General features: G+C 42.6%; 1 protein-coding gene across 1 annotated transcript in view; it reads left to right on the plus strand.

The window, feature by feature from the left end:
- Positions 1-21,267, plus strand: part of A2ML1 (alpha-2-macroglobulin like 1) — a 53,421-nt gene extending 32,154 nt beyond the window's left edge. Inside the window, exons 23-36 of the mRNA XM_054442298.1 lie at positions 411-494; positions 2,392-2,568; positions 2,737-2,818; positions 3,179-3,335; positions 5,651-5,725; positions 5,905-6,067; positions 8,579-8,793; positions 12,257-12,472; positions 12,643-12,770; positions 13,016-13,106; positions 13,626-13,694; positions 18,915-19,017; positions 19,456-19,497; positions 20,536-21,267. Of these exons, the coding sequence (XP_054298273.1) occupies positions 411-494; positions 2,392-2,568; positions 2,737-2,818; positions 3,179-3,335; positions 5,651-5,725; positions 5,905-6,067; positions 8,579-8,793; positions 12,257-12,472; positions 12,643-12,770; positions 13,016-13,106; positions 13,626-13,694; positions 18,915-19,017; positions 19,456-19,496 (1,601 nt within the window). The 3' untranslated portion in view covers position 19,497; positions 20,536-21,267. The remainder of the gene's footprint in view (positions 1-410; positions 495-2,391; positions 2,569-2,736; positions 2,819-3,178; positions 3,336-5,650; positions 5,726-5,904; positions 6,068-8,578; positions 8,794-12,256; positions 12,473-12,642; positions 12,771-13,015; positions 13,107-13,625; positions 13,695-18,914; positions 19,018-19,455; positions 19,498-20,535) is intronic.
- Positions 21,268-21,949: the final 682 nt, after the last annotated feature.

Raw genomic sequence — 21,949 nt, forward strand, 5'->3', positions numbered from 1 at the left:
TGGCCAGGCTGGTCTCAAACTCCTGACCTTGTGAGCCATCCGCCTCGGCCTCCCAAAGTGCTGGGATTACAGGTGTGAGCCAGCACACCTGGCAGCAGGAGATTTTCATAGGCAAAAGGAGGAATGCGCAGGACAAGAAGGAATAGGAGAGTCTGGGGTGCCATTCCTCATGGGGCTGATTAACTGGGAGGTAGGAGGAAGAAGAGAAAGTGTGCAGCACCATGATGACTCTCTGTGGAATTTATTTTCAGCAAGATCACTATGAATAGTACCCAGTGCTTTCTGCATCCCAGAGAAAGCACCCAGTACAGAAATCCCTGGATTATAGAAAGTTCTTCTACAATTTTGTCTTGAGAACCCCTGCCATTCCCCATCTTCTATTGTGTCACCTTTTTTTCTGCCTCTCACAGGAAAGGTGGCATCTGAATCTGTCTCCCTGGAGCTCCCAATGGACATTGTTCCTGACTCGACCAAGGCTTATGTTTCGGTTCTGGGTAAGCAGTTAGAGATTCTTGGCTCAGAAGGGAAAAGGCGAATGGAGGCTGCAAAGGTGTTGAGTGGGGCGGGACATGCGGACCTATCTGGAGAGTGTGACTAATAACAAGTGATGAAGGAAAAGCAGCGTATTTTATATAGCAGGGAAATACAGTGTAGGCAACAGTACAGATGGGATTAGACTTGTAATCTAGTTAAAAATGGAAAGGAGGCTGGGCGCGGTGGCTCACGCCTATAATCCCAGCACTTTGGGAGGCCGAGGTGGGGGGATCACGAGGTCAGGAGAAAGAGACCATCCTGGCTAACACGGTGAAACCCCGTCTCTACTAAAAAAATACAAAAAATTAGCCGAGTATGGTGGCGGGCGCCTGTAGTCCTACCTAAATGGGAGGCTGAGGCAGGAGAATGGCGTGAACCCAGGAGGTGGAGCTTGCAGTGAGCCGAGATCGCGCCGCTGCACTCCAGCCTGGGCGACAGAGCGAGACTCCGTCTCAAAAAAAGAAAAAAAAAAAAAAAAAAAAAAAAAAAAAAGGGAAAGGAGGCCGGGTAGGAAGAAGTTAAGGTCGCTGATGCTTGATACATATTTAGGTTTAGACAGTCTATAAATTGGGTGAAGGGAAGACAAAATATTTGCAGCAACCATTTTTAAAAATGAGGAATTTGGGTATAGTTTAGGGAAGATACAACCATATTTACAATAGGCAGCACACTTACTGTTTTGGGCAAGGGAGGAAGTGGGTTGAAAAGCATGAACTTAGAAATCATATCTAACCTGTCGTTTAATAGCCACGTGACCCTGAACAAGTTAGTGAACAGTTCCTGGGCCTTCTTTCCTCTTCTGTAAAACAGTGATAATAACCTACCTCTCAGACTGGTGTAAAGATTAAATGCAATATAAAGTCCCCAGCACAATATCTAGCATGTAGTAGGAGCCATATGAATGTTAGGCTCTTTCTTTACTCCCTCACCCTCTATTGAGATCCTTTGCAGTCACAATGTCTCTGTTTTGTCTATTTTATTCGTAAGTCTGACATAGCGCTTATCTTATTGTATTAGAGTTCACTGTCTATATCTGTCTTCCACACTGTGTTGGGGGCTCCTGAAGATGAAGGGCCACATCTTTTTCTTTTCTGTTCCTAGTACAGTTCCTGCAACATAGTTGACATTCAGGACACATTTATACATCTGAATTGAGCTAGTTGGCAACAATGCAGATGTTAATGAGTCACTTATGTCAGGCTCACTGGCTTGGGAAGTATATGAAGAGGTCAGTGACAGCTTGGAAAAGAGTGTCAGAACTGTGTTTTAGAGAAACTTAGTGATTTGGAGGGTGAGGAATGTATATGCAGTGGTAGAGGAACTTAGAGATTGATCCTAAGTGTTATAAGTTTTGTCACATCACTCATCAGCTCAGTGACATGTCTTCTTAAAAGCCCTGAACTCTCTTAGATAGCTTATTTGCCTCTCTGTGTCCTCTAGAACCTCGTACATATCCAGTATGATATTGTAGTATTAAAATTGTTTATAATGAATAAAAATTGTAATGTTTGTAATGGTTTTCTCCTCTAAGTTCTTTGAGGGTAGAGACTGAGTTTGATTTACTGTGGTCTTCCCAGGACACATAGTAGGTACTTTTTTTTTTTTTTTTTTGTATTTTTAGTAGAGACAGGGTTTCTCCATGTTGGTCAGGCTGGTCTCGAACTCCTGACCTCAGGTGATCCACCCTCCTCGGCCTCCCAAAGTGCTGGGATTACAGGCGTGAGCCACCGCGCCTGGCCCATAGTAGGTACTTACTAAATGATAGCTAATATGTGTTTGTTAAGTGAATGATGATAAGTCTTAGACGGTACATTCTTCTCTGTACCCCCACCTTCTCTCTCTCCTTTTGGATCCCAGGAGACATTATGGGCACAGCCCTGCAGAACCTGGACGGTCTGGTGCAGATGCCCAGTGGCTGTGGCGAGCAGAACATGGTCTTGTTTGCTCCCATCATCTATGTCTTGCAGTACCTGGAGAAGGCAGGGCTGCTGACGGAGGAAATCAGGTCTCGGGCAGTGGGTTTCCTGGAAATAGGTAAGTTGGTTCAGTCTTTCTTTCTTGAACACTCTCCTCCACTAGGCCCTATGACAGATTGGTAAGAAACAGGGAATTCCAGCCCCTCAAGTGTCCCATATCCTTGAAAAGCATGGAGGTGTTTTTTGAAGTTGTCACTGTGATCTAAAACCACATTTGGCTTCCCAGGGTACCAGAAGGAGCTGATGTACAAACACAGCAATGGCTCATACAGTGCCTTTGGGGAGCAAGATAGAAATGGAAACACATGGTAATATCACCCAATTCCCAATGAGTTCTGTACTCCAGAGCATAATTCCTGAGCCCTCTGGAACTATTCCACTACCTCTCCCCTTAACCCCATTCCTTCTTGCACTCAGTCTTCTACCTCTTTAATACTGCTTATTTCACCCTCATGGATGGTCAAGTCCCTCAATCCTCTCCCTGAGCTTGTGCCTCCCCTGTTCTTGTCCTCATTGGTGCCCATTAATGCCTCTCTTTTCTAGGCCTGCTATGGCATTTGTTCCCTCAGCTCCCCTTCCGGAAGTATACACCCAAATAAATGAAGAAATGATTGCACCCTCACCTAGAAATTCCTCTTCATGCCATATTTTCCTCTTTACCCATGTAGGCTGACAGCCTTTGTCACAAAATGCTTTGGCCAAGCTCAGAAATTCATCTTCATTGATCCCAAGAACATCCAGGATGCTCTCAAGTGGATGGCAGGAAACCAGCTCCCCAGCGGCTGCTATGCCAACGTGGGAAATCTCCTTCACACAGCTATGAAGGTGCGGATCTGTCCAGGGCCCTGCAGCCGACCACTGTCTCGAAGGACCTCACATCTCTGACCAAGCAGAAGCAAAAGAGCAGTGGCCTGGGAATCAGTTTTCTCCTGGTCGTCACTGTTGCTCTGGGTGACCATGATCAAGATGCTTAGCTGGTCTGGGCCTCAGTTTTCATGTCTGTAGAATGAGAATACAGATGAAGGCTGGGTGCGGTGGCTCATGTCTGTAACCCCACACTTTGGGAGGCGGAGACGGGCAGATCGTTTGGGCCCAGGAGTTTGAGACCACCCTGGGCAACATGGTGAAACCCCATCTCTACAAAAAAAATATGAAAAATTAATCAGGCATGTTAGTGCACTCCTGTAGTCCCAGCTACTTGGGTGGTTGAGGTGGGAGGATCACTTGAACCCAGGAGGTCGAGCGTGCAGTGAGCCATGATTGCACCACTGCACCCCAACCTGGGTGACCAAGTGAGACCCTGCCTCGAAAGAAAAAAAAAAAAAAAAAAAGAGAATGTGGACTGGAACATGGTTCTCAAAGCATAGTTCCCAGATCAGGAGCATTGGCATCACCTGGGAACTTGTTGGAAATGTAGATTCTGACTCCCAGCCCACACCTACTAAATGAGAAACTCTGGGAGGGTGGGCCAGAAATTTGTGTTTTAACAGGCCCTCCTGATGATTCTGATACACTCTGAAATTTGAGACTACTGGACTAAAAGATCTCTGGGCCTCTTACTATGTCACCAAATCCATCTGGGAAAGCTATTTCCTGTGGTGAGGACTAGTAGGCAGTCCAATGTCTTTTGTAAGAAGTTTACCCTACCGGGCATTGTTCTAGGCACGTGGCTTATTTGATGTTATTTAATGTTTACAACAAATCAACGAGCTAGGTATTGGTATGCCATTATTAATCCCATTTTACAGAGGAAGAAACTAAGACATGGAGACTAAGTAAATTGCCCAAGGTACATGCTAATAAGCGGCAGGACTGAGATTTGAACCACAGCAGTTGCACTCTAGAGGCACTGCTCTCTTCTGTTCACTACATTGTTTGTACCTGTCCCAAGCACAGGGCAAGGCGTAGATCCTGCAGGATAACTTGTTCAATTCAGAACACACTCAGTGCAAGAAAGACTTGTATAAACTTTTGTAGAGAAATCACTTACATTGCTATTCCAGGGCGAAGATTAAAAATCTTGAGTGTTAAAAAAAAAAAAACTGTTTATAGGATTCATTAGTCTTCCTCTGCAGGATCTTATTAGTCTCCTCTAAGTTTTCGTCGTCTTCTTCTCTTATACACTGTATGAAATATACCTGGGGGCCAGGTGCAGTGGCTCATGCCTGTAATCCCAGCACTCTGGGAGGCTGAGGTGGGTGGATCATGAGGTCAGGAATTCGAGAACAGCCTGAAACCCCGTGTCTACTAAAATAAAGGACTTGACTAGAGCAAGATCCCAGAGGTATTCTTCCTTCTTTCCTTTTTTTTTTTTTTCTTGAGACAAGAGTCTCTCACTCTGTTGTACAGGCTGGAGTGTAGTTGCGCAATCCCAGCTCACTGCAACCTTTACCTCCTGGGTTCAAGTGATCCTCAGCCTTCTGAGCAGCTGGGAATACAGGCATGTGCCACCACACCTGGCTAATTTTTGTAGGTTTTGTAGAGATGGGGTTTTACCGTGTTGCCCAGGCTGGCCTCAAACTCCTGAGCTCAAGTGATCCTCCCCACCGACTTGGCCTCAAGCTGGGATAATAGGCATAAACCACTGTGCCTGACCACAAGCTATTTAATCCTGTTAAGTGTTTGTTTTCTTATTTATAGAAGGAGGATAATAATTTGAGTAGATATTTTAAAAAATTTGCTTAGCTATTTCTGGGAAAGGCGATAAGCAGGGAAGGTCTCACCTCATCTCCACTGGAGAAGGGCTGGGCATTGTGCTGGTTGAGGGGAGCTGCATGTGAGGAGGCTCAGATGCGGTGATGCGGCAGATTCTCTCCTTATTCCTCCCTTCTTTAAACCTCTTATCCTTCCTAACTCCTTCTCTTGGGTTTCTTAAACACCCACTCAGCTGAAGTCCACATGCTGCCTCCTGCAGGCTGTTTAAGGCTGCGCAGTTACTGAAGTCCAGCCTGTTCCCTCTTTGTGTGTCCTGGAGGCTTGGAGCTGCAGAAAGCCTGTGGAAAGAAGAGCTTTCTTTCTTTTTTTTTTTTCTTTTTAAAAATAATTCATCTATTCAGAGGGGAGGCTGTTTTGCAATCTGCACATAATTCTTGCAGCTGATGCCTGCTGCCCTGACTCACTGTCTCCCTGTTTGCCTCTAGGGTGGTGTTGATGATGAGGTCTCCTTGACTGCATATGTCACAGCTGCATTGCTGGAGATGGGAATGGAAATAGATGTAAGTTCTCCCGGCTCCTCCTCTTGATACCCTCCTTCTCATGCCTATTCCTAGAGACATTCACTCACCTTTGTCCCTAGTCACCCTTTTAAGGTCAAGAAGGATAAGATGATTTCCTGATTACTTCCCATTTTTTAAGGAATGCCTTATAGGTTATGGTCTTCATCTTCACTTTTTAGGACCCAATGGTGAGTCAGGGTCTACAGTGTCTCAAGAATTCGGCCACCTCCACCACCAACCTCTACACACAGGCCCTGTTGGCTTACATTTTCTCCCTGGCTGGGGAAATGGACATCAGAAACTTTCTCCTTAAACAGTTAGATCAACAGGCTATCATCTCAGGTATGTTGGTCCTGTTAAGAGTTCTTTGAAATTGTGAACATAAGCTGTGAGTTATCTATAATCTCCCTAGTAACCTCTCTCCCACACATGTACTCTAGGATTCATTTTAGTAACAGTTATTAAGTCATAAAATTATTGTTAGGAGGTTTGTGAGAAACACACGCAGTGCTCAAAGGGCATTTTTATACTTTTTTTTTTCTTTTTTTTTTTTGAGACGGAGTCTCGCTCTGTCGCCCAGGCTGGAGTGCAGTGGCGCGATCTCTGCTCACTGCAAGCTCCGCCTACCGGGTTCACGCCATTCTCCTGCCTCAGCCTCCCGAGTAGCTGGGACTACAGGCGCCCGCCACCACACCCAGCTAATTTTTTGTATTTTTAGTAGAGACAGGGTTTCACCATGTTAGCCAGGATGATCTCGATCTCCTGACCTCGTGATCTGCCCACCTTGGCCTCCCAAAGTGCTGGGATTACAGGTGTGAGCCACCGCACCCGAGTTTCTCTCTTGTTGCCCAGGCTGGAGTACAATGGCAAGATCTCAGCTCACTGCAACCTCTGCCTCCCAGGTTCAAGCAACTCTCCTGCCTCAGCCTCCCGAGTAGATGGGATTACAGGCGTGTGCCATCATGCCCAGCTAATTTTTGTATTTTTAGTAGAGAAGGGGTTTTGCCATGTTGACCAGGCTGGTCTCGAATTCTTGACCTCAGGTGATCCACCCGCTTCGACCTCCCAAAGTGCTGGGATTACAGGTATGAGCCACCACACCTGGCCACATTTTTATACTTTTAATGTGAAGAGAAACTACATTGAAGAAACTAGTCAGAAAATATATTGGCATTGTGGAGTCACCCTTTTGGAGATCTTTGAAAGCTCTTTGATGTAGGACCACTTTAAATATTTTTTTTAATTTTTATTTTACTTTTTATTTTTTTGAGATGGTGTCTTGCTGTATCGCCCAGGCTGGAGTGCAGTGATGCAATCTTGGCTCACTGCAACCTCTGCCTCCCGGGTTCAAGCAGTTCTCCTGCCTCAGCCTCCCAAGTAGCTGGGATTAGAGGTGCCTGCCACCACACTGGCTAATTTTTGTACTTTTAGTAGAGAGGGGGTTTCACCATGTTGGCCAGGCTGGTCTCAGAATCCTGACCTCGAGTGATCCGCCCCTCTTGGCCTCCCAAAGTGCTGAATTACAAGCGTGAGCCATTGCACCTGGCCTGGACCACTTTAAATATATTTAGAATACTATTTGAAGTATGACAGATCTTGTAAATAAAATATTAATGCATTTCATTTATCTGGCTGTGTATTTAAAATTATTCTTCCAGGCAGAAGTGCAGTCTCAGCCTTCATTTATATGCGCGTCATGGCTGAACTGTCCTCTCACAGGGGGTCAGGTAGCTTTTTCTCTTGTGTCTAAGCAACTCCAGTCATGAAATGTGTGTCTGAGACAATGGGTTAAATACACCTGTTCCACCGTATATTGAATTATTGTGATGATCTCTTTTCCATTATCTTGTATTGCAAGCTCACATGTTTCCTGTTACGTTCTTCCAATTAGATTGCCCTTCTATGGTTACTTATTATCTCTAAAATTCTGTTTAATTAGTCTTCTAACTTACAGTCCTCTCATTTGTTATTTTATTTTTTCTTCAAGTTATCCATTATCTGTCATCTTGGCTGTCACAGAGGTTTCTTTTGGTCTCATTCTATTGCACTGCCTTCTAAGCATGTTTCATATAGTTGGCCTCATTAGCATGTCTTCATGGTTTCTCAGAATTCTTACATATACTCTGCCATTTTTATTCTACTTCAAATGTTAAATCTTTTTTTTTTTTTTTTTTTTTTTGAGACTGGGTTTCACTCTTGTTTTGTTGCCCAGGCTGGAGTGCATTGGCATGATCTCAGTTCACCGCAACCTCCGCCTCCCGGGTTCAAATGATTCTCCCGCCTCAGCCTCCCAAGTAGCTGGGATTACAGGCATGTGCCACCACACCTGGCTAATTTTGTATTTTTAGTAGAGTTGGGGTTTCTCCATGTTGGTCAGGCTGGTCTCGAACTCCCGACCTCAGGTGATCCACCCGCCTCGGCCTCCCAAAGTGCTGGATTACAGGTGTGAGCCACCGCACCTGGCCTAAATCTTTGATTAAATGAAATAAATGCTGAAAAATTCATAAAACTGTAAGCAAACAAAAATTGCCCCCAAACACAGAGATTCTTATAAGAAGCTTCTATTTACCTATTTCCGTGAGCATCAAAACTGATAAATTAACAAGGGTGGTTTTCATGTAATTGCTGGAGGCAGGAATATTTATTGATGCTTCTAGCTTTACACACAGGCGCACACATGCATCCTTGCATTTGCATCAAGGTCAATTAATCAGCTAAATCGAAGAAATTTTTTTCTACTCTGTTTAATTCTCAGTTGGTGCTTACTCTGCTCTAAGATGCTGCATTTACAAAGTGAATGTGGGAAAGCCAGTTCCTTCTAAGGACATCCTAGTTATGTTTCTTTTTCCATAGGAGAATCCATTCACTGGAGCCAGAAACCTACTCCATCATCGAATGCCAGCCCTTGGTCTGAGCCTGCGGCTGTAGATGTGGAACTCACAGCATATGCGTTGTTGGCCCAGCTTACCAAGCCCAGCCTGACTCAAAAGGAGATAGCCAAGGCCACTAGCATAGTGGCTTGGTTGTCCAAGCAACGCAATGCATATGGGGGCTTCTCTTCTACTCAGGTAAACAGCCTGTTCTCCCACTGCCATTTATCAGGTAGAATTAGATCTTGTGTGGAGATAGAGGAAAACATATTGTCCTTGCCTTCTCAGTCCAGGATCTTAGAAAGAGGAAAAGCCTGTGAACAATATATAGAAGTATTCATAAAATGGGTTATATAAGCACATTAATAGTACCAGATGTATTTAATTTTCTTTTTTTTGTTGTTGAATGTGAAACGTTGGGGCCGGGCGTCGTGGCTCACACCTGTCATCGCAGCACTTTGGGAGGCCGAGGCAGGCGGATCACCTGAGGTCAGGAGTTCGAGACCAGCCTGGCCAACGTGATGAAACCCCATCTCTACTAAAAATACAAAAATTAGCCAGGTGTGATGGCAGGTGCCTGTAATCCCAGCTACTCAGGAGGCTGAGACAGGAGAATCGCTTGAACCCAGGAGGCAGAGGTTGCAGTGAGCTGAGATCATGCCATTGCACTCCAGCCTGGGTGACAAGAGTGAAACTCTGTCTCCAAAAAAAAAAAAAAAGAAACATCATGAGGTCCATGTTTTACATGCAAGTAGGATATATATAATTATGGCTAAATGTACATATTAATAAACTAGGAAGACCATTATGGGGTCTGTAAAGATAACACCAAGATTCATGGGCACATCTCCCTCTTCTGCTATTGCAGGTATTAGAAAGCTAATAAGATATAGTCTGTACTCTAAAAAATGTACAGTCTAGAAGAAAAGCGAGGACAAAGTCTATGTATTACAAAGAGGATCTGGTTTATAATATAAGAAACATGCAAAAGATACAAAATATTGAATTTCAAAAGGGAGAGAAAGCTCATATCAGCTTGAGGGATAAGGAAAGTCTTAGCCCACACAGTGGCTCACGCCTATAATCCCAACACTTTGGCAGCCTGAGGCGGATGGATCACTGGAGGTCAGGAGTTCAAGACCAGCCTGGTCAACATGGTAAAACCCCATCTCTACTAAAAATACAAAAATTGGCTGGATGTGGTGACATGCTCCTGTAGTCCGAGCTACTCAGTAGGCTGAGGCAGAAGAATTGCTTGAACCCAGAAGGCAGAGGTTGCGGTGAGGTGAGATTGCACCACTGCACTCCAGCCTGAGTGACAAAGCAGCACTCTGTGTCAACAACAACAATAAACAAAAGCAAACAAAAACAACAAACAACAAAAATTTTTTAGGCTGGGCACAGCGGCTCATGCCTGTAATCCCAGCACTTTGGGAGGCGGAGGCAGGCGGATCACCTGAGGTCGGGAGTTTGAGACCAGCCTGACCAACATGGAGAAACCCCATCTCTACTAAAAATACAAAATTAGCCAGGCATGGTGGCGGGTGCCTGTAATCCCAGCTACCTGGGAGGCTGAGGCAGGAGAATCACTTGAACCTGGGAGGCGGAGGTTGTGGTGAGCTGAGATGGTGCCATTACACTCCAGCCTGGGCAACAAGAGTTAAAACTCCGTCTCAACAACAACAACACAACAGCAACAACAAAAATTTTAACTTTGTTTCAGAAAGATTAATCAGCCACTTGGTGTGTGAGATAATTTAGAGGGGAGAAGCATTGGACTTGAAGAGATCAGGAGACTGTTTCCTCTATCTAGGTTGGGGTAAGGGGAAATTGGGAAATTGAATGAGTGGTGTGGCAGTAGGGGAAAAAAAGAGGTAGAATTGTATGATAAACTCAAATCATAAAAAATTATTTTAGATTATAATGAAGAGATTAGTCATTATTTATTCTGCAGGTCCAAGTCACTTTGATAAGGCTACAGAAATAACTGAGAAAATACATTTCTTGTTCTTATGAATATTATATTCTGATTTGTTGAAATTAGCCAATTTCACTGAAGATATAACATGTAAATCAGACCTGAAAGAATGAACATCTTTTAATAGATTGCATGTTTGGTAAAAATGTTAAAAGCACTAAGTTTAAATATGGTAATGATCTAATTCAAACTTAAAAAAATTATATGGTACTATGCCTCCCTGTTTCAGGGAAATTCTTGGCCAAAGATCAGGAAATACTCCTTTCTTCTTGCTTGGTCCTAAATAATTATAATATATAATAATATTTTTGGAAAGCAGTGGGTGAAATGTTTACAACTCTCAGTGACAGGTATCTGTCAGAATCATTTTTCAATAAAATCCTTGGCTATCAGAAGAAGTCATATATCACATATTACCCACACTGGTTTTTCAGCTGATGGTGAGGTCCCTTTCTTTGAATTGTCTCCATATGTTCAAGCAGTAAAAAATCTCCCTGGCTCCAGTCCACAAAGGGTAAACAAAAATTGTTTGTAGATGGTCAAGCTGCACAGATAGAACTTCTTCACGGCGTCACCAGGGTGGGTAACCGGTCTTCATGTTTTGTAGGACAGTGATAATGTCAAAATAAGAATGTCTTTTTCATTTGTGAGATGAAGAAACGGGGTTTTTTTTTTTGTAATAGATATTTTACACAGTGTCAAGCATATAGAAACTTTCATAACACAGAGTGAGATATAACAATTTTGTTGAACACTTTATTCATTTTTCTTTCCCCTTGTGATTTATATGAATTATGTTTTCAGAATGAAACAGTTCAAATGTCACCGTACCATGCTCACTTAGTGACAGGATTTCTGTCTCATTCCCAGAGAAATAAAAGATTGTCACATGGTATAATGGCTAAGAAGCCAGCCTGCAGGGAAGGACTTTCCTAGGGTCCCTTATACTCCTTCCAATTGTGATGTAGAAGATCATTACACAGTTAAATGACTTCATAGACTGCAATTTCTAGGGCTATCAAGTTACTACTGTTTCCTCCCGAAATAAGGAAGCTGTAAAACATATACTGAACAATTATCCACCTGCTTCTAGCAATAACTCATTCTGAAGCTGTTGATTTCTGAACATGAATTGATTAGGTTAACCAAGTAATCTGTGCGTGTTCGGTAGTACCTTGTTGTTGGTGATTTTCTATAAAAGCATGCTACTGGCTGGGTGTGGTGGCTCACGCCTGTCATCCCAGCATTTTGGGAGGCCAAGGCAGCCGGACCACCTGAGGTTGGGAGTTCCAGACTAGCCTGACTAACATGGAGAAACCCCGTCTCTACTAAAAATACAAAATTAGCCAGATGTGGTGGCACATGCCTGTAATCCCAGCTACTTGGGAGGCTGAGGGAGGAGAATCACTTGAACCCGGGAGGCGGAGATTGCAGTGAGCCGAAATCGTGCCATTGCACTCCAGCCTGGGCAACAAAAGCAAAACTCCGTGTAAAAAAAAAAAGCAAGCTACTATGATTTCTAGGTCAGCTTCTCCAGAGGAGGTGGGTATACTTCTCTAAATACTTAGAGAAGGCATCATCCAGGCCAACTAACAACAACCAGATGTGTGGGTTATAGAGTTGTTCAAGGTTAATTCCAATGGCTCACAAAATGGTAAGTATACGTTTTGTTGTTTCCCTCAGGATACTGTAGTTGCTCTCCAAGCTCTTGCCAAATATGCCACTACCGCCTACAGGCCATCTGAGGAGATCAACCTGGTTGTAAAATCCACTGAGAATTTCCAGCGCACATTCAACATACAGTCGGTCAACAGATTGGTATTTCAGAAGGAGACTCTGCCCAATGTCCCTGGAATGTACACATTGGAGGCCTCAGGCCAGGGCTGTGTCTATGTGCAGGTAAAGAGAGATCCATGAGAATGAGTGGACATTGGGAAGGAGAGTCTGAGGGCATCTTCCCCTTAGGCCTTCTCTCTCTCTCTTTCTCACTTGTAAGAAAAGTAGTGTGAACTGTACAATCTTTAAAGTTCTTTCCAACTCTGATTTGGCTATCTATCTCTTCCTACCAGACGGTGTTGAGATACAATATTCTCCCTCCTAAAAATATGACGACCTTTAGTCTTAGTGTGGAAATAGGAAAAGATAGATGTGAGCAACCAACTTCACCTCGATCCTTGACTCTCACTATTCACACCAGGTGATTAAAGCTGGGGTGCTGGTGGCCGGCAGAGCACCTGGTCATAGGAGCTGAGTTGGGACACTTGCGTGTGTGTGTGTACGTGTGTGTGTGTATGTGTGTGTGTACTTCTGTGTATGTGTGTATATGTGTGTGTGTATGTGTATGTGTGTGTGTACGTGTGTGTGTATGTGTGTATGTGTGTTGGGGATGCAGAGTGCACTGAAGTAATAGGGTCACATGTGTTTTCTTCTTCCTGCTCTCAGTTATGTGGGGAGCCGTAGCTCTTCCAATATGGCTATTGTGGAAGTGAAGATGCTATCTGGGTTCAGTCCCGTGGAGGGCACCAATCAGTTAGTAAGTTACTTCTGTTTTCTTCATTTATCTAGCTGTGAGGGGACCTAACATTATAATTAAAAAAACTGGTAAAATGGGCATCATGGTATGTGTGTGTATATACACACACACACACACACAGCATGTATATACATACATACATATATATGTATATGTATGTACACTTGTAAGAAAAGTAGTTTTCATATATATATATGGCATCCATATACACAATATGTGATTATATATATATGTGTGTATACATATGTAGGTATATATACATGTATATATGTGCATATATGTATATATGTGTGTGTATATATGTATACACATACAAACTCATGATTGGATTATTTAAATGGGCTGCAAGGTTGTAGCAGATACATGACATGCAACTTGTAATAGTCTTGGTTCCCTTTTCCCACCTTTTCCACAGTATATATTGTTTCCTTGATCATGGCAGAGCTTTGGAAGACTACCCCAGGGGATAGGGAAGTCTCTGGCTCTTAGTCTCTTTTTTTTCCTCCCTCTCTTATTCAGCTTCTCCAGCAACCCCTGGTGAAGAAGGTTGAATTTGGCACTGACACACTTAACATTTACTTGGATGAGGTAGGTATTCAGGAACTAGATCAGAGAGCTGGATTGCTTATGGATCTTCATGACTTCCCTTCTCATCTGTATATACCGGTGTCACACACATGGGGATGAGGGGCCTGGGAGTGAGTCCACACCATGCCATGAGTTCTGCCTCCATGCTGGTATACTGTAAAATACCCCATTGTGCCTCTAGAGGAGCCCTGTCCAACAGACCTACAATGTGAGCCATTTACAACATTTGAAGATTTCTGGTAGACACATTTAAAAAGTATAGAAACAGATGAAATTAAGTTTAACGGTATATTTTATGCAAGCTTATACACCCCAAATATTTCCATTTTACCATACAATTAATATACAGAAGTATTAGTGAGATATCTACATTCTTTTTTTTTTTTCTGTACCACATCTTTGAAATCCGGTATGTACTTTACACTGTCAGCGCATCTCAATTCTGACTGACCTCATTTCAAGTGCTCAATAGCCACAAGTGACATTGCAACTCTAGAGTATGTTATAGTGGTTAATAGCAGAAGCTCTGAAGCCAGACTGCCTGGGCTGTGATCTTGGTTCTAGCACTGGCTGTGTAACTGGACAAGTTGTTGAAAGTTAGCTGTAAAATGTGTGTGGGTAGGGGTCAAAATAGTTGTCTCTTAGAGTTATAGAAAAAGCTAAATTATTTAAGACATATAAAAATATTTAGAACTGTACCTGGTATAGAGTAAGCCCTCATTACTCTATAGCTATTCGTATCATTTTAACATAATGTTAATAGTACTTAATGTTAATCAGACATTGTATGTAACCTTTCATTTTAACAAAACAAGAAGTTCTCAAGGACTAACTGTTCTAAAGATTGTTACAATGCTCCTTTTCATGATATTCCACTCCACACAAGGAGCAAAGTTATCCTTATTGTATATAACCAACAGACAAGAATATCCCAAATCAAAAGATACTGTTGCTAGTAACACCCATTTCCAACCCCTGCCCACCCACCAACCCGATCATCTAACTGTGTTTCCTGTCTTCCAGGGAGCCAGGGTTTTGTTATGTTGTGTGAGCCGTGTATAGTTTCTTTTTTTCTTTTTTTTTTTTTGAGATGGAGTCTCGCTCTGTCACCCAGGCTGGAGTGCAGTGGCACAATCTCAGCTCACTGTAAGCTCCACCTCCCGGGTTCATGCCATTCTCCTGCCTCAGCCTCCCGAGTAACTGGAACCACATGCGCCCGCCACCACGCCCGGCTAATTTTTTGTATTTTTAGTAGAGACAGGGTTTCACCGTGTTAGCCACGATGGTCTCGATCTCCTGACCTCGTGATCCACCCACCTCTGCCTCCCAAAGTTTTAGGATTACAGGCATGAGCCACCGCACCCAGCCAAGCTGTGTATAGTTTCTTTTGAGACAGCTCCGGTTAGCTTATCTGGCACTACCCTGTAATCATGATGTTGCTGTTTAAAACTTTGCCAAGTTTATGATGCTTTCATACATGACTTATTCAAGTCTTAGAGCCACCCTCCTTAGACATAAGGAGACTGAGAGCTGGAGAGAGAGAGTGGGTTGTCCAAGTCATACCATCTGTCAGTGTCTAGGGTGGGAGCAGAACCTGGGGAGTCTGATTTCCATGACACCATGCCTGAGACTGCAATGAACTGCTCCTCAGTGTGTCCTGCCAAATCTGCCAGTTGGCTTCTAATTTGAGTTATCAGGCCTAATGATCTAAAAGCCAGTGCTAATCATTGTATCTGTGGTTATTTCCTTTTTTCTGTGTGTCTTCTCCCTTGTGTTCTTGATCAATTTCACCAGAGGATGACCTTATTCGCATATATAGTCTTCCTTATTTTTTAATGAACTTATACTATAAATGTCCCTCTAGGTACATGCCATCCCTATCCCACAATCTCAGACAAGCAGTGTTTTCATTGTCATTCAGTTCTAACTATTTCTTAATTTGTTGGGAAACACATGGAATTTTTAAAGCCATCCTTTTGTTCCTGATGTCTAATTTTGTTGCATTATGGTCTGAGAAGACAGTCTTCATGATGCTGATTGCCTGGCATCTGCTGAAGTTTCTTCCATGACCTAATCCATGATCTGTTTTTGCAAGTGTTCAGTGTGCACTCCAAAAGAACATCTATTTCTTTTCTCTTGGGTCTGGATTCTGATCTAGAAGTCTGAGATCATTATTTCTGTTGTTCATGTGTTTGATAACTCTGCTTATTTTTCTGCTTAACAATTTCTGAAAAGCATGTGTTAAAATATCTAATTATGATGGTTTTTGTTTGTTTGTTTAGTATTTTTTTGGTAGAGACAGCGTTTCACCATGTTGGCCAGGCTGGTCTTGAACTTCTGACCTCAAGTGATCTGTCTGCCTAGGCCTCCCAAAGTGCTGGAGTTATAGGTGTGAGCCACCGCACCCAGCCTCTAATTATGATATTTGATTTATCCATTTATCCATACATTTCTGCCAATTGTTTCCTGATATATTTGAGACTACACAATTAGATATATATGTTATGAACGTATCTTCTTATTAAATTTTCCTTATATTAGTACATACTATCCTTTCCCCATTACTATATATGTGTGTATATTTATATCATATACTTTTGCCTTAGATTCTTACACCCCCCCACTGCCACACACACACACATTTTTTTCCCTTGCTTTAGATGCCATTTAGTCAGGTATTAAAACTGCTACCCAGTCGGGCACGGTGGCTCACGCCTGTAATCCCAGCACTTTGGGAGGCTGAGACAGGTGGATCACGAGGTCAGGAGATCAAGACCATCCTGGCTAACATGGTGAAACCCCGTCTGTACTAAAAGTACAAAAAATTAGCCAGGCGTGGTGATGGGCGCCTATAGTCCCAGCTACTCAGGAGGCTGAGACAGGAGAATGGCGTGAACCCGGGAGGCGGAGCTTGCAGTGAGCCGAGATCTCGCCACTGCACTCCAGCCTGAGCAACGGTGCAAGACTCCGTCTCAAAAAAAAAAAAAAAAAAAAAAAAAAAAACCTGCTACCCCAGCTTTCTTTTGGTTCATATTAGTCATTTGCTTTAATTCATTATGGTGACCAAATGATAGAAAAGAACAGTGGTTCTAAAAATTCTTCGTTTCAGGGTCCCTTTATACTCTTAATTTACTGAGGACCTCAAACAGCTTTCGGTGAAGTGGGTTTTAACTATTGGTCTTTATCATATTAGAAATTAAAACTGAGACAATTTTTCTCTTAAAATATTTATTAATTAATTTAAAAATGATAATAAACTCACTACATCTTAATATAAATAACATTTTTGTGAAAATAACTATTTTCTGGCCAGGTAATCCCAGCACTTTGGGAGGCCGAGGCGGGTGGATCACAAGATCAGGAGTTCGAGACCAGCCTGGCCAATATGGTGAAACTCCGTCTGTCTCTACTAAAAACACAAAAATTAGCTGGGCATGGTGGCGCGTGCTGGTAGTCCCAGCTACTTGAGAGGCTGAGGCAGAAGAATCACCTGAACCTGGCAGGCAGAGGTTGCGGTGAGCCGAGATTGTGCCACTATACTCTAGCCTGGGCAACAGAGTGAGAGTCCATCTCAAAAAAAAAAAAAAAAAAAAAAGAGAAAAAGAAAATAACTATTTTCCAAAACAAAAAAATAAGAACGGTGACTTTTTTTTGCATTTTTGCTTTAATATCTGGCTTAATCAAAGAGAATGAAATTTTCCTATTTACTCCTACGTTCAAACCATTGCAATATTACACATAAAGTAGCCTCTGATAACTCTCCTGTATACTTGTTTTATTTTTTATTTTTTTAAATCTCTTTCCCCAGAAGGAAACAATCTCCTGTATATTTGTGAGAGAATGAGAGTGGAAAAAAGTCTTAATATCATTCTAAAAATAATTCTGACCTCTCAGATACTCTGATGCAATCTCGGGGATCCCTGGAGTAGGGGAGGTCCCTCGACCACACTTTGAGAAGCACTATATCTGAAGAACTTTGGAAATCCCTTCCAATTAGACGTTAATAGTGCTATACCTAAATTTATAATACGATTTTTTTTTTTTTTTTTTGAGACAGGGTCTCACTCTTGCCCAGGCTGGACTTCAGTGACCCTATCTTGGCTCACTATAATCTCCACCTCCCGGGTTCAAACGATCCTCCCACCTCAGCCTCCCAAGTAGCTGGGATTTATTTTGTAATATTAAAGTAACTTATACAATTGCCTTAGATTCTCCATTTGCTAATTTATTCAACAAATATTTACTGAGCAACCAACATATGCCAGTCACTTTTCTAAGTGATGGAGATGTAGCAATGAAAACAATAGTTATGATACCTGGCCTAAGAGTGCTGATATTCTAGTGGAGAGACAACAATATTCAAGTTTTTAAAAATTACATGTATATGTGTACACACACTTTTTTTTTCAGTAGTAATGAGTACTATGCAGCATAAGGGGATAAAGAGTACTGGTGGGGCAGGCCAGGGATGTGACTATTTTTAAATAAAGTGTTCAAAGAAAGCCTCTTTGAGGAGGTATCGTTTGCTCAGGGACCAGATTGAAGAAAGCAAACCAGTAAGGGGCATAGAACTGTTGGAGTAAAATGTAAGCCTCTGGTTCTTTGGCCACTTTGACTAATTTAGTGGAGAGGCCATGGGTCAGGGTGGACCATGAACAAAGGGAACCAGTTCACAAGAGGGGCAGAGAGCTGTAAGAGCCTAAGAAGAAAGAGGCAGGAAGTCAGCAGAAGGCAATGTCTTTAAGACTGTCATAGGGCAGTAGCGGTACATAGAGGGTTTCAGAGAATCTTTTTTTAATTAAAAAAAAATTTTTTTTTTTTTTAAATTTGAGATGGAGTCTCACTCTGTTGCCAGGCTGGACTGCAGTGGCGCCATCTTGGCTCAGTGCAACATCCGCCTCCTGGGTTCAAGCGATTCTCCTGCCTCAGCCTCCTGAGTAGCTGGGATTACAGGTGCCAGCCACCATGCCTGGCTAATTTTTGTATTTTTAGTAGAGATGGGGTTTCACCATGTTGGCCAGGCTGGTCTGGAACTCCTGACCTCTGGTGATTCAACCACTTCGGCCTCCCAAAGTGCTGGGATTAAAGGCATGAGCCACCGTGCCTGGCGGGGCTTCAGAAAATCTTCATGAAGACAGCAAGGGTCTTCTAACTCCACATTGCATAGAGTGTAATTTTCATTTTACTTCTAAGGTACTGTTTCATCTGTCTTCCCCACAGCTCATTAAGAACACTCAGACTTATACCTTCACCATCAGCCAAAGTGTGCTGGTCACCAACTTGAAACCAGCAACCATCAAGGTCTATGACTACTACCTACCAGGTGAGGGGCTGGGCTGAAATGAGAGCTGAGATCTTACCTGCATCTCCCAACTTACTTCTGCCTCATTCTTCATGGCTTCTCTCTTAATTTTACAAATACTCCTTCCCAAGCCAAGTAGCACATAATTAAATTATCTAATCCCCTAAAATATTTTAATTCAGTTGTGTGCCGTTTTTAAGTTGCGTACACTAGAGACATTTTATGTGATCAGAGAACAATGTGAACCATTGTTCTCAAAGGGCTATTTCTATTATTTTTGGTATGATTAATAGTTTGTCACAATGTACAAATATTAGTGATTGAAACTTGTAATTCTGAATATGCTTATAACCTGTAGAGATTCTCTGGAAGGGACTCAAGCAGTAGCTTTTCTGAAGCATTTTCCCTCTGAATATAGGAGGCCCTCAAAGTAATAGTATGTCTTATTTCATTTTACAGATGAACAGGCAACAATTCAGTATTCTGATCCCTGTGAATGAGGTAAGTCCAGCGGAGAAATGGGTGGAGTTATGGGTTAGGGTGGCAGAAGTTAAGAGAGACCGCTTTCGAGTTACTGTTATTGTCTTTTGAGATAGAGTCTCACTGTGTTGCCCAGGCTGGAGGGCAGTGGCGGAGGTTGAGTGGCTCACTTCCCAGGTTCAAGTGATTCTCCTGCCTCAGCCTCCCGAGTTGCTGGGATTATAGGTGCCCACCATGACACCTGGCTAATTTTTGTATTTTTAGTAGAGACAGGGTTTCACCATGTTGATCAGGCTGGTCTCGAACTCCTGACTTCAGGTGATCTGCCTGCCTCGGCCTCCCAAAGTGCTGGGATTACAGGCGTGAGCCACCACACTCAGCCCTGTTATTGTCTTTTGGAAGCTTATTTTTGATAGAAAGTGAGCTTTCCCTTTTTGTCTTAAACTTTTTTTTTTTTTTTGAAACAGGATCTGGCTCTGTCGCCCAGGCTGGAGTGCAGTGGCATGATCTCAGCTCACTGCAGCCTCTGCCTCCCAAGTTCAAGCGATTCTTGTGCCTCAGCCTCTTGAGTAGCTGGAATTACAGGCACATGCCATCACGCCCAGCTAATTTTTTTGTATTTTTAATAGAGATGTGGTTTCGCCATGTTGGCCAGGTTGGTCTCCAACTCCTGGCCTCAGGTGATCTGCCTACTTCAGCCTCCCAAAGTGCTGGGATTACAGGTGTGAGCCACTGTGCCCAGCCTGTCCTAAACTCTTGAAAATAGTTTACAGAAGAAAAAGCTAATCTTGGTATTAAACAATACTTTTTTCTATCAGATTGAAAATAGATTGATTTTTCCTAATATTTTTACATAATACATCTTTGTTATATGAAAATACTAAGATGAAAGTAAAGGTTACCTGATTCTACACCTGTGAGATAACACTATTAATAATCCAGTTGTGCATTTGTGAGATTTTTTTGTATATAGAGAGAGGTCAAGTATCCTCTATGTATATAATGAGCTTCTGAGTATCACAGTGTCTTCTATTTTTTGTTTGATTGTTCGCTTTTCAGGATAGAAGCTGGAAACTCAATTAGTCCTCTGTGACATTACTGGAGGGTGGAACAGTCTTCTGTCGCTTGAAGCAGAACTCATTCAATCAAATAATTTAATTTCTCTGACTAGTATATGGGTAACAGATGAATATGTCTGAACCTCAGCTATAATACTTTCTACTACCTTTGCAAGGAGATGGGATAGGAACAGTCACTCAGAGGAGGCGTTGCATGCACAGGGTCATAGGGGGAAGAAACGTGGTTTAGCTGTTTTGTTTAGCCATTTAGGGGGCTCTCCAGAGAGGAGACGGTGGTAGAGGGTGAACTAGAGAAGATAAGAATGTCTTCCTAGGCCGGACACGGTGGCTCATGCCTGTAATCCCAGCACTTTGGGAGTGCGAGGTGGGCGGATCACTTGAGGTCAGGAGTCCAAGACCAGCCTGGCCAACGTGGTAAAACCTGTCTCTACTAACAATACAAAAATTAGCCAGGTGTGGTGGCACGGGCCTGTAATCCCAGCCCCTTGGGAGGCCGAGGCAGGAGAATCGCCTCAACACTGGAGGTGGAGGTTGCAGTGAGCTGAGATTGCGCCACTGCACTCCAGCCTGGACAACAAGGCAAGACCCTGTCTCAAAAAATAATAATAATAATAAATAATAATAATAATGATATAATAATGTTTTTCTAGAGTTTAAATCTAAGGGAAAATGTGATTTAGGGCTTTGGGAATTGGCTAAAAAAATAAAAATGGAAAAGAAAATCGGTGCATTTAGTTCTATACATATGTCTTTGGAAACTAAAAGTTCTTTTAAAGATGATGATCATCCTTTCCCCCAAAACTCACAATTTGGTTTCTTCCTTAAACCTTTTAACCCAGACTTCTCAAAGAACGATCTTAAAGATGTGAGGACTTAGAATAGAGAATTTTAATTGTGGGGCTACGCTCAACCAGCCCACTACTGCAGGGCAAACAGTGATTGATTACAAGAAAAGTGGCTGGCCAGAATGCCCTCTCCATCTCTCTCGGTTTCTCTTCTGCATGATTCTCCCAGCCTTTCCCCACATGGGCTATCTATCACTGTGCAGGCACTTCCTCAGAGCAATGCTTTTGTTTTGGAAACAGGTTTGGAGGCAAAGGGATAAGGGAAGTAAGATGAATGATATTTAACAGAAAAGATTCTCTAGGCAATTACACTCTTTTATCCTGGGTATCCACTGGATCCATTATGCTCCCCTTGATTGTAAATTCTGACTGAAAAGTCAGGGAAAATAAGTACATTCTACAAAAACAAAAAATGACAGATGGGACCTACTTAAACTAAAGAGCTTCTGCACAGCAAAAGAAACTATCAACAGAGTAAACAGACAGCCTAAAGAATAGGAGAAAATATTAACAAACTGTGCCTCCAACAAAGAACTAACATCCAGAATC

The sequence above is a fragment of the Pongo pygmaeus genome, chromosome 10, assembly GCF_028885625.2.
Source record: "Pongo pygmaeus isolate AG05252 chromosome 10, NHGRI_mPonPyg2-v2.0_pri, whole genome shotgun sequence".
In the NCBI taxonomy this organism is placed as follows: Eukaryota; Metazoa; Chordata; class Mammalia; order Primates; family Hominidae; genus Pongo; species Pongo pygmaeus.